This window comes from Cupressus sempervirens, chromosome 2 (genome assembly GCF_028749045.1).
Source record: "Cupressus sempervirens isolate cs-2001-9-10 chromosome 2, ASM2874904v1, whole genome shotgun sequence".
Classification (NCBI taxonomy): Eukaryota; Viridiplantae; Streptophyta; class Pinopsida; order Cupressales; family Cupressaceae; genus Cupressus; species Cupressus sempervirens.
Genome location: NC_143119.1, coordinates 397,419,025 through 397,432,131, shown reverse-complemented (window position 1 = coordinate 397,432,131; position 13,107 = coordinate 397,419,025). Strand labels below are relative to the sequence as shown.

At 33.9% G+C, this 13,107-nt stretch overlaps 2 protein-coding genes across 3 annotated transcripts in view; both read right to left on the bottom strand.

The window, feature by feature from the left end:
- The window catches only part of LOC149572810 (uncharacterized), a 232,135-nt gene that overhangs the window by 77,255 nt on the left and 141,773 nt on the right, over positions 1–13,107 (bottom strand). The gene's annotated exons all lie outside the window — the stretch shown is intronic.
- On the bottom strand, positions 3,078–3,495 carry LOC149572811 (histone H3.3-like). Its single transcript, XM_089812299.1, has one exon. It carries the CDS (start codon positions 3,459–3,461, stop codon positions 3,078–3,080), a length of 384 nt encoding a protein of 127 aa, XP_089668425.1. The 5' UTR covers positions 3,462–3,495.

Below are 13,107 nucleotides of genomic sequence, written 5' to 3'. Positions count from 1 at the left end.
AGTGAAAAATTTACAATTCCTCAAGCCTGATAAACTGAAACCCTTGTTTCAATTCCTTAGCAACACCATCAAAAACAAGTACACAAGTCATTAATGACTTTATTTTCACCAATTAAGCCTTTTATAATTCTCAATCGAAGGTCAACCTGGTAGCTTCAAACTCACAGCTCCCATTACTTAAATCATAACTTGGTTTTTTAATTTATTTTCTTTTGTTGCAATTCAAATTATAATTTCTCCAAAACTTAGGCGCCACGGTCACTGTAATAAAATAATACATAAAGGCACTTGGCATACTATTTAATAAGCTTTAATTTAATTAATAATTGTAAAATGAATAACTAGCTTATTAATTCATCCTAATGATCAACACCAATTCCAGGTGTTCAGTACCTAAACTTGATGCCTCGGTGCCTTGCCACAAATAGCAACTGACCATAATTGACTTACTATAAATAGTATGTCTCAAAATGAAAGCTCTGCTGAAATACCCATAGCTCCATACTACTACCAAACTATTCAGGTGCCCTACCAAATACAATAACTCTTGACTTTCCCAAAAAAGTCACCCAATCTAACTCAAATGAAGAGCAAACCTGAAAAAATCCCTGACCTCTAGAGTGGAAAAATAGCCTCTAGCTCGACCAACTGAGACCCTCTAACCAACAAATTAGCCTACGAGGATCACTAATAGGCTAATCCACACTGCAACTCAAGGTGAGCTAAAATGGGGACAATAAACATGGTCTCAAAAATAGGCTCATATTATAAAACATTATAAAGAGGAGTCGACCTCCTATGCATTTGTGAACTATAGAGTTTGTCTTTTGTAGGTTGGTTAGTTAATAAATTGACCATTATGAGAGGGTATTAGAATAATACTTTATTATTATTGTATCATTTAAGATATTTAAGTCATTTAAATTATTTAATGTATCCAGTCAGTAAGTTTAGGATATTTCTCTTTCACTCTTAGTTAACAATTGTTTCTTTAGAAACATTGTCTTTGTATTTCTCATTTAAGGAGCTTTCATCTACTTTGTAATTACTTCATTCACTCAATCATCATTTCAAAAATCACTGATTAGAAATATTTCGATTTCTCACTGCACTCTTGGTGGGATAGTCATAATTAGAAATAATTCAAACTACATATTATGGCACAAAATCCAACTCCCCACTAAGAATTTCCAAATATTTAATTTAATATTCAAATATCCTTTTGATATTGACAATATTTGGACATACATAACTATTAAATTAATCGTTCCTCTTAATCTTTTGTGATTAAACCTATTGAAGAATAAAATGGGCTAATATTGACCAAGCACCATTTTTTAACTACAAAGGACATGACATGGTAATATCAAGAAAGGTGTTGTGCACCTTGAATAATAACATTGTAATGGTTTTTTATGTTGGGGCCCACCTAAGGCGAGAGCCTACACTTAAGGGTATTTTCTCATGTTGTAATTGTTGATTGTAAAACTATAAATGAAAAAAAAATTGGGGTAACATGTAGACCAGCAAACAAAATAAATTAGCAGAGTGGAAGGTCACATTGGCTACTTGGATTAGACAGGACAAAGGAATATCCTAAGCTAGCCTTGGAATATGGAAAGACTTAGGAAATGTGAAGAGTCACATGTATTAGGTTCATGATTTCATTTAATCAGTCAATTTGTGCAAGTTTGGTCAATATAGGCAAGCACATGATACTGAAATGGACAAGGCAGAAAGAGGTAGGAGATTTTGGTTTAGCTTATTTTGTTGGAGTAAGAATAGTGGGTGAATGCTCATTGTATTGTCCTTATACAGTGGGTGGTGTCATTCTTGACAAGATTTGCATGTTGTTGAAGGAAGAATTAGTTCAACATCTCCACATTAGTTCAGCATCTGCAAAAAATTTCAAAGATGGTTGCTAGCCCCTTGGCTGACAATGGCACGACAGAAGCTACCACTGGCCCTTAAGAACTTGACGAAGTGAAGATAGCAATCCACTGCTCAACTCCTCTCCATTTTAGCCATTTTGCTCCTTCCAGATCTGTTAGATACATTAATCTTCCCTTGGATGTATTTAATTAGGATATTCCAAAGTTCCCTAAATGTAGTTTGTCCTATTGTACACATGTGGAGGACATGTCATTATTTGTCCTTTATTCCACATGTGAGGACAACTCATTTTTATAATTCCTTTATAAAGGAATTTAGTTTATCCTCCTTAAGAGGATTGTGACACTTTGCACACACCTATTATGAATGTGGCATTCATAGAAATGGGAGTTACACATGCAAACACATGCAACTCCTTTCTCATCTCTTTAAAAGAGATGCTCCTCTTTCTTTCTTCTCTACACATCATTTTGATGTTATTGTATTGAGCTATTTTGCTCCAACACTCTCTCTATCTCTTCTCTAGGCATTTGCCTTCATTCATAATACTCACAAGGGGTTTTCTTTGCTTTCCCCTTATAAATCCTTGTCTCCATTGTTGAACTCTTGGTGTATGCTCTTGGATTTTGCTTATCTCATGGTAACATTGTTTCACACGTAACTTACTTGGATTGTTTCTCATTCCTTGCTCTATCTTATCGTTTCTTTCATGGTATCAGAGCTTGGTTACTAATCCTCGTTTTTAGTTTTGTGTTGAAGGTTGCCATTCATTGGAGCACACCTTAATTGGAGACCTTTTTTTTTAGAGAAGAAGTTTGTGTTGTAGTTGTTTGCTCATTCTAACATCTTTTGTGTGCAGGTTTTATTTTATCATCATTTATTATTTTATTTTGACTAACCCTCTTTGGAAGGCTTGCTGCCAAAGGGTTTTCCTATCTAGATATCAATTTTTTTTTGCTCTTGTTTTGGACGGCGTGCCGCCAAAACAAGAAGCATTTATTAGATAGCACTTATATTAAATTGTGCAATTTGTTTAATTTTATATATTGATTCTACTTATCATTTAATTAAAATAATCTTCTTCAATTATATTAAACAATTTATTCTAAGTGTGATTGTTAAAAATAAACTTAGAATTCTCAATAGATTAGTGAAAAAAAATTGTGATTAATTTTCCATTTTTTTTAAAAAAAATTTATATTCTTGCTAATATATATTTCCCTTCTTTGCACGCCGAATCTCTGGAACCTCTGATCCGTCTTGTAATCTTGAGCAATTTCCCTGACTAGGCGCTGAAATGGCAACTTCCTAATAAGCAACTCTGTGCTCTTTTGATACTTGCGGATCTCTCGAAGGGCAACTGTTTCGGGGCTAAATCTGTGCGGCTTCTTCAATCCGCCTATTGTTGGCGCCGATTTGCGAGCTGCCTTTGTTGCCAGCTGCTTTTGAGGAGCCTTTCCTCCTATGGATTTCCTTGCTATCTGCTTTGTTCTTGCCATCTCTTTTGGAGAAAGAGGTTGCGCCGCAAAGACAGTGAAGTAGAGGCAGCGGACAAACAACGAATTCATTTTTTTAATAACGCTTTTCTCCTTTTTGGGACGTTTTGCAATAATTGGTTTACGTTTTCTTAATCATATCAGCGTCTGAAGTTGTTGGGTGCAGTGTTTTATTACGGTTTTTTGCAATAATTGTCGTTTCTTTCCTTATTTCCTGACAATTCAAGATTCAAAGCATTGTAGGTATTCACATTCCCCTGTGTTGTTCTTCAATCCCGTTCTCTGCTGCAAGATATTCCATAACAGCGGCCATGTAAATTGGGGCTCCAAGACCAACTCTTCTTGGTTATCTCCCCATTTTTGTCCGCCTATCGGAACACCCCGAGGCCTTCACTACTTGTCATTGACGAGCAAGCAGGACATTCATCGGGCGGCGAGCTGTGCGAGCAGAACTCAGCATTCGCGCTCTGGCCCGAGAGTCTTTATAACCCTTCTGCACGGGTATTTTGAAGGAGTGTTAATTTTTTTTTTTAAGTATATTATTATTTTTAAAGTTTTTTTTCTTAATAGTATTAAAGATTGTTAAGTCTTGTTAAGAATATTAATATTTTTAATTTATTAAATGGTCTCATTATAGAGTTATAAAATCAATTTATAACTTCATCATTTGACCTCTTATAACTGTTTTTTAATCATTATAGCTAATTATATTTTTTTTACGTAATAATCATTTAGTCCTTCTATCGTCTCTGTATTATTCTTTTGTTACAGATTCATAATTATTTCTAACATTTGCTTGCAGGGTTCTATCATTCTGTTTCAATTTAAATCATTATTCTAACGTTTTATTTTGCAAGATTGTATTTTTTTTTCAGACACTTAATCATAGTTCTCTCAGCAAGTTTTAATTTAATTAATTCAAGTTAATTTTTCAATTCATCTTTCTATAAGGGGGACATTTTTTTTTCCATAAAAATGCCAACCTTAATTCCAGAAATAAAACTTAATCATACTAATTATCATTCTTAGAATACACACATTTCATTTATTTTTTGTTTTAAACACTTGTTTGAGATAGCCACTGATCCTTCTGTTGAACCTGGTTCAGCAGCTACTCAAAATGAAAAAGATACTTGGAAACTAAAAATGAAGAATCTTTAGGTTTAATAGGTATTTCAATTATTCCAGATTTATATGTTTTAATTGCACATTGTTCTAAAGCCCATGACGCTTGGTCAATTTTAAAAACCAAATATGACAGTGCAGATGAATCATGCAAAATGCAGTTGCAGGATCAACTTGAAGATCTCAGGTATACAGATTTTAAGACCATGGATGAATTTTTGTTAAAATTTGATTCTATTAAAAGCCAACTTATTGCTTTAGGTGTTCAGTTAGATGACATTTGATTAATTCATATTATTCTTAAAAAGTGCCTTCCTAGACAACTTCAACAGTTTATAACTAATGTTCATGCACAGCTTGCTATTCCTACATTAACTACTCAGTTAACTTATGTTATTTTTCAAAATTTATTAAGACAGGAAGAAGCTAAGCTAATTCAGTTTGGTACTCCTAAATCCACTGAACATGCATTTATGTCTCGAAATTCAAATAATAATAATTAATAATAATAATAACAAACACTATAATAATAATTATAATAATTTCAATAATAAATCTCATGCCAAATATTACAATAATAACAATAACCATAGCAATCATCATAATAACAATCATAATAATAATAATCAAAGGAATCATTCAAATTCCAAACCTCATTGTTCTTATTGTGGCAAAGATGGTCATGTTGTCAATAACTGTTTTGAAAAGCAAAATGATAAAAAACCTATGAACAACAGTAACCATAATCAAAAATCAAATCATAAAAAAGGTAACTCTACTGGTTCTAATTCTCGTCATGCTTTTACTTGTAGCTTTAATCTTTGTAGACCTTTAGAGTGAATTGTTAACAGTGGTGCATCACAACATGTAACTTCTCATAAAGAAATTTTTGATTCTCTGCAACCTGATATTGCTAACATTCCTATTCAGTTAGCTAATAATCAGACTTGTAAAGTTGAAGGTTTAGGTGATGTCACTATTCCTAATGGTAAATTGCATGATGTATTGTATGTACCTGATCTGAAAACTAATTTGGTTTCTGTTTCAAAGTTATGTCAGGACTATAAAGTTGAATTCTATAAAGATACATGTTATGTCATAGATCCTCAAACCAAACAAGTGATTGCTCATGCTAAAATGGATAATGACAACTTATTTAAATTCCATGAATTTGCTAGTTCACAATATTCTTTACATACTTCCATTGATTTCAATATATGACATGAAAAACTTGGCCATTTAAATTCGGATTATATTACTTTAATGCACAAAAGCTATATGGTTGATGGCTTGCCTCACATTATTCCTTCTAAGATTGCTTGTACTGGTTGTATGAGTGGTAAGATGCATAGGGAGCCCTTTCCAAGTGGTAAATCATGGCGGGCAACTCATAAGTTGCACCTTGTCCATAGTGACCTTTTCGGCCCCATGGAGAATAACTCCATCCAAGGTTCTCGGTATGCACTTACCTTTGTTGATGATTTTTCTAGACGAACTTGGATCTATTTTTTGCATAGCAAGGATCAAGTTCTTGATATATTCATTGAATTTCAGTTATATGTTGAAAGGCAATCTGGTTTTAAACTTAAAATTCTCATAACTGATAATGGAAAGGAATATGTGAATTATTCTTTTCATTCTTATTTGAAATCATGTGGAATTAAACACGCGCTTACTATTCCTTATACACCACAACAAAATGGTGTGGCGGAAAGAAAGGATCGGACCATTGTTGAAATGGCTAGATGCATGTTACATGCTAAGAATTTGCATTATAAATTTTGGGCTGAAGCCATGTTTTGTGCAACTTATATTCTTAATAGGACTCCTACCAAAGCTCTCAAGGATATTACTCCAGAAGAGGCTTGGTCTGGTAGGAAACCTGATTTACATCATTTGCGAATTTTTGGATCTGTTGCTTATGTTCATACTCCTAAACAGAAAAGACATAAATTAGATGCTAAGTCTTCTCCATATATGTTTGTTGGTTATGATGAAAACACTAAGGGTTATCGTGTTTATGATTCTACTACTAACAAAGTTCAAGTTGCTAGAGATGTTTGCATTGCAAAAAATGGAGTACATGATTGTTCTACTACACATGATGCAGAATTCAATAGCACTAAAATTGTGCTAGTGGAGGACCAACCTCCTTCTCTTAACCCTACTCCTCCTCTTAACCCTACAACTCAAGCACCACCTATTATTTCTGCTTCTACTAATAATGATATTCAAGTAGCTACTAATGATGCTTTTGTTGATAATGATTCTTCTTCTAGTGATGATTCCATTACAACTAAACATAAACCTAAATGGGCTCAAAACTTAATCAATGAAAGTAATGACTACATTTCTAGATTTGGTGGAATTAAACATAGAAGGATTAATTATTGTAATTATGCTTTAATGACTACTATTATGAATTCTAATGATCCTAAGTCTTTTAATCAAGCTAACTCTCAACCTCATTGGCAAAAGGCCATGCAAGAGGAATATGACTCTTTAATTGCTAGTCAAACTTGGGACTTAGTCAAGTTACCTCATGGCAAGAATATCGTTTCATGTAAATGGTTATACAAAACAAAATTGAATGCTAATAATGAAATTAGTAAATTTAAGGCTAGACTAGTTGCTAGAGGTTTTTCACAAATTGAAGGATTAGACTATAATGAAACCTTTGCTCTTGTTGCTAAAATGCCTACTATCAAATTAGTTCTTGCTTTAGCATCTAAAATGAATTGGCCCATTCATCAAATGGATGTTAAAAGTGCCTTCTTAAATGGTGATTTACATGAAGAAATCTATATGGCTCAACCTCCTGGATTTGTTAAGAAAGGTAGTGAAAATCTGGTTTGCAAATTGAAAAAATCTATTTATGGTCTTAAACAATCACCTAGAGAATGGTATTCTAAAATTAATTCTTTCTTTATGTCTCAAGGCTTTTCTAGAAGTAAGAATGATTCTAATTTGTATATCAAACATAGTGAAGATGATATTATCATTGTTATTGTTTATGTAGATGATCTAATTCTCACTTCTATTTCAGATGTTTTGATTTCTGATATTAAGTTTCAACTTAAACAGAAATTTCAGATGACTGATTTAGGTATTTTACATTACTTCTTAGGTATGCAAATTTGCCAAACTCCTAAGGGTATCTTTCTTTCTCAAAGCAAGTATGCTCATGATCTTTTAGAAAAAATTTAAAATGAATGATTCTAACCATGTTTCAATTCCATGTGAACTAGGAACTAAATTAATGGCTAATATGAATACTCCTTTTGTTGATGAAACTTTTCATAGGCAATTGGTAGGAAGTTTAAATTATTTAACACTTACTAGACCTGATATTGCTTATAGTGTTAGTTTAGTTTCTAGATTTATGTCTAAACCTCAACAAACACATTTTAAAGTTGCTAAAAGAATCTTAAGGTACATTAAAGGAACTATTAATATGGGATTATTTTATGATGCCAATTCTAAATTTATTTTACATGGCTATACTGATTTCGATCTAGGTGGAGATCCTAATGATGGGAAATCCACTTGTGGTTATTGCTTCTTTGTTGGTTCAAGTGCAATTTCTTGAAAAAGTAAAAAAGAACACTCTATTTCCCTTTGCTCAACTAAAGCTGAATACAAAGGTTGTACCAATGCAGCTAAGGAAGCCTTATGGCTTAGAAGACTTCTTGAAGATTTGGGTCTACCTCAACAAGCACCTACCCCTCTACATTGTGACAATCAAAGTGCTATTGCCTTGGCAAAGAATCCAGTTTTTCATGCAAGGACCAAACATATTTCACTTCAACATCACTTCATTCGAGAGCAAGTTGAAGAGAAGCAAGTTACTCTTCTTTATTGTAAAGGTGAACATCAAGTGGCTGAGATTTTGACAAAACCACTTTCTAAAGAGAGATTTCAATTTCATTGTAAAAATTTGGGTTTACAACCCTTTGATGTAAACTCCCCAAGTAAAGATTAAGGGGGGGGTGTTAGAAACATTAATCTTCCCTTGGATGTATTTAATTAGGATATTCCAAGGATCCCTAAATGTAGTTTGTCCTATTGTACACATGTGGAGGACATGTCATTATTTGTCCTTTATTCCACATGTGAGGACAACTCATTTTTATAATTCCTTTATTAAGGAATTTAGTTTATCCTCCTTAAGAGGATTGTGACACTTTGCACACACCTATTATGAATGTGGCATTCATAGAAATGGGAGTTACACATGCAAACACATGCAACTCCTTTCTCATCTCCTTAAAAGAGATGCTCCTCTTTCTTTCTTCTCAACACATCATTTTGATGTTATTGTATTGAGCTATTTTGCTCCAACACTCTCTCTCTCTCTTCTCTAGGCATTTGCCTTCATTCATAATACTCACAAGGGGTTTTCTTTGCTTTCCTCTTATAAATCCTTGTCTCCATTGTTGAACTCTTGGTGTATGCTCTTGGATTTTGCTTATCTCATGGTAACATTGTTTCACACTTAACTTACTTGAATTGTTTCTCGTTCCTTGCTCTATCTTATCGTTTCTTTCAATCAAATCCAAAGATTGAGTTCTCTTTCTTGTCATTTCTAGCATTCAAAGTTAAAAATGTGTGGATTATTAAATAATATAGTATCTACTAATCAAAGACACTGTTCTTGTCTCTTTGAATTTACTATAATTGCAATTCCTTATTTCCAGGGTACTACCTAACACTTGTAGCTGAATTGTAAAAGCCATGTTTACTTTGAATCTTGGAAATGAGATCAAAAGCCAAAGAAGCAAACAATATGAACATTCTATAGATCGGAAATTTCCCTTTGTTTTGGCACGGAAGTTCTCCTATGCCAACATGGCATGCTTCATAGTTTGGAACCTGATAATTAACTAAGATTGACTTGATTTTGAGCATGTAAATATAGTTATATTTGCTTCTTATCAAAGGGCTTATCATAATGTCACTATTTTATTTGCCTCAACTGCACTCTTACAAAATTCATTTAAATTTGACATGTCCATCTGCACACAATTCGACATTTGACATATTGAAAAAGGATTTTCAGAAATATTTCAGAACCTTTTAATTGTTTTATTCGGGTGTGTAATCCTAAGATTGACTATAGATATTGCTTCCATAACACTACGTATTTTATTTTCTATAAATTCAAACAGTGTAATTTTTCTACTTGTAAATTCATAAGATCAACCACTTTCACATAACTGTCTTTCAGAAGTAATAAAAAATATTATAACTTGTTTCTATAATGACATGCATGTTGTTCTGCATTTTGTCACCACAAACTGTAGGTTACAATATGAAACTTTTTCAACTTAGTTTTGTTTTTCTCTTAGTTAGTTCATTATTTAATTGGATAACATTGATCAATCAATCGACCCCAATTGATATAATGAATCCTTTTACTGAAGGCTTTCATCAATTCTTTTTAGTTTTTGTTTGTTGAGTCTATGTTTGATTTTTGAAAACTTCAACGTCCTTTTCTTCATTTTTGAGTGTGTTTGTTAGATTTTAGTCATTTGGTTTTTCTCAAATCATTGTTTTCGTGTAATGTCCCCTTTTTCTAGGACATTATAATTTTATGTGGCCGGCTCACTTCGCCTAGGTTCGGGGGTGGAAAGGTTCTTTATGGGGTTCAATTCGAGATTTGGCCTAGACATTTCCAGTTCCAGACCCATCAGAGCAGTTTTGGCAGGTTGTCCAGATGCTTATTGTTTTTAGTAAGTAATCAGAGCATAGTATTTTCGGTACCTCAATGATGATTTGGAAGCATCTCGCCAAGAGTTTTCCAACAAGCTATTGCATGAGATTATGTAAGTTTATTTGGTCAGCTATTTTATTGCCTGATGATTATATGGTTTCTTGACTAAGTGACTATTAAAGTCATTTAACTTGTCACTTTATTTTAAAAAGTTACTATGTTCACTTAAGTGACTAAAGGACAAGAAAGGTGCTTTATCCCACATTTCTTAAAAGAGCGTGCATCACATTGGGAAAAGGCATAAAGGTACAATGGACTCCACATGGGAGGATATATGAAGATTATAATATTCAAAGCAAATATTAATCTGGGAGCTGGAAACAGTTGCTGGTTATTTCTTCTAGGACGCAAACCCTTGAAGAAGCAATTGAAGGTTGGACGCGAACCTAGCCTTTTTTCAGGTTTCATCTACATTGCCAATCTGACTGTCATTTCTGTTTATAAAATTGGGTCACTTGAATTGTTGCACGTTATTGTATTGCTGTTGTATAATACAATAACGCATTTTGGTTATTTGTGTTAAATTCCTCGTTTATATATGTACTTTCTGAATATTGGTGAAATAAAACAAAGTTTCCTGAGTTACCTTTTATGCAAATCTACAAGTTACAAATCGGATTAAGGTTTTGGAATTTGTATCAAACATTAGTTTTATGTTCGGAATTAAATCTACAAATATATATCTCGGTTTTTTGGTGAAATATCCGGAAGGGGATACTACAGTGGTATCAAAGCTGGTTTTCTTGGCAGCCTATGAACTTTTATTAGAAAATAAAGAAAAGGGAGGTTGAATGCCTACACCTGTGAGATACCACCCAAAGGAAATTTTACAGATTGTTTAATTTGCAGTTCAATGGAAAAGAACCGACTGGTGTAGTCGGAATTGTTGGTCGGCATTGTCAAGGGCAGTTCAAACGTCAGAGGCGTCTCAGTCTATTACCAGCAGGTCATCGCCATTGTGGAGGAAGGAAAAATTCAAGGTCGGCGTGCTTATTTTCAGAGTGGAACTTGGCAGTGTTAATATCGTGTGTTTGTTGTAACTAGCGACATTGTTATCACGCGTTTTTAACTAACTCAGCAAGACATTTCATACTAGATAAAGGAACGAACAGCATTTCCATATGCGAGTATAGGTAGTGAGGGGTTGTGAGGTGGTGCCAGCCTTCAAAGTGGATCATTTGCAATAGGAGGTAGCCGCTAATCCATACCCGACAGGTATCCCGTGGACAGCAAGGTGGGAGTCGAAGGTTCAAAGAAATCACAGGAAACACTTTGAAAATCACCGCAGCAGGCCGACAAGGTTTAAACCCCGCCATTATTTGATTGCCAGCGACATTATAGACCTCGTGCGCGTGTAGACATGCGTTTTCCGCAACACCTAAATGCCCAGGGATGACATAAAGCAACTACGGATACCAGGTGCCTTAATCTACCTCACGGTTTTGCATTTTGAATAAGTTTGTAATTGTTAGAGTGCTACAACGACATAGAACAAATGTAAGTTGCATGGGAACTGTTCGACTAAATTTCCCTCAATAATATAACCAGTATGTTGGTCTTACAACTTATTTAAAGATCAGTTCAATAGGGTCTGAGCAGTTTGGGTATGACTGGAAACTGTTTAACACAATTTCTATCCACAGTAATTAGCATTTTGAATTAATAATTGAGACAGAGAATATTAGTATGGAAAGAAAAATGATTCATATTGGACTGGCTTCATATTATTGTTTTCCAAGTATTAGTTTCAATGAATATTGAATTGCACAAGCGTAACTATTCTAAGATTTTATATCAACTGATATCAAATACATTAGTAGTTGGCTTTTAGTGCTCAGAATCTAGAAAAATTTACATTCAGTGTTAACAGTAATGTTACTAGTGGTCTAAGAACCGTTGTCAAAATTACATCTCTTGCATTCAGTCACCCATTGGTTGAAAATCACGCCCCAGCATAGTACAGGATAATGTGCTATTATTTGTTAGACAGGAGTTGTGTGGAGCAATGGTTTAGATGTTGAGTATTATTGTAGGCGATGCAACAAGGAAACAAATCTACTAAAGCTTGACCTAGGTCTTGCAAAGGGTTTGAAGCAGCTCTTGCAATTTGATGGTGATATTGAGGAAACCTTCTATAGGAGCTTTCAAGTATCAGTATGTGACATTTTTGGGGAAGTTAGGAACATTAAGCTTAAGGAGAAAAATACATGATTTTTTAGGACAGTTATAGAAAGGAAAGTCGCATTGTCCGTGAGTTTTGGGAGATTGTTCATTCACTTGACAAAGAGAACAAAAAGAAGTTGCTTTTCCTTGCAATAGGCAGTGATCGCGCTCCTATTAAGGGTCTTGCAAACCTTCGGTACGTTATTTCTAAGAGTGGTTCAAATTCTGAAAGGTTACCCACTGCTCATACTTGTTTCAATCATCTGCTGCTTCCTGAGTATCAAAATAAAGAAAAGCTTAAGGAGCGATTCTTGACAACGATCAACAATTCACAAGGTTTTGGGCTCATGTAATTCAATTGAATTGTTTTAAAGTTTGAAGTCCAAAATCTACCTGTTATCTATTATCAGTGCACAAACTAAAACATCTTATCTGCAAGGTTGCAAACTGCTTAACAAAATTGCAAATGGGGCAAATATATGGCTACAAAAAGGTTAAGAAAGACATTGTTAAGTCGCAACAGCAATTATCCCAAAATTTCCAATCCGATATGAGGACTGAAATAATGAACATATATGACGAGTACAACAAATTCCCTCCACGGGTTTAGAAAGAATTACCATTCATGGCATATGTGGACTTTCAGCTAGAATTGCA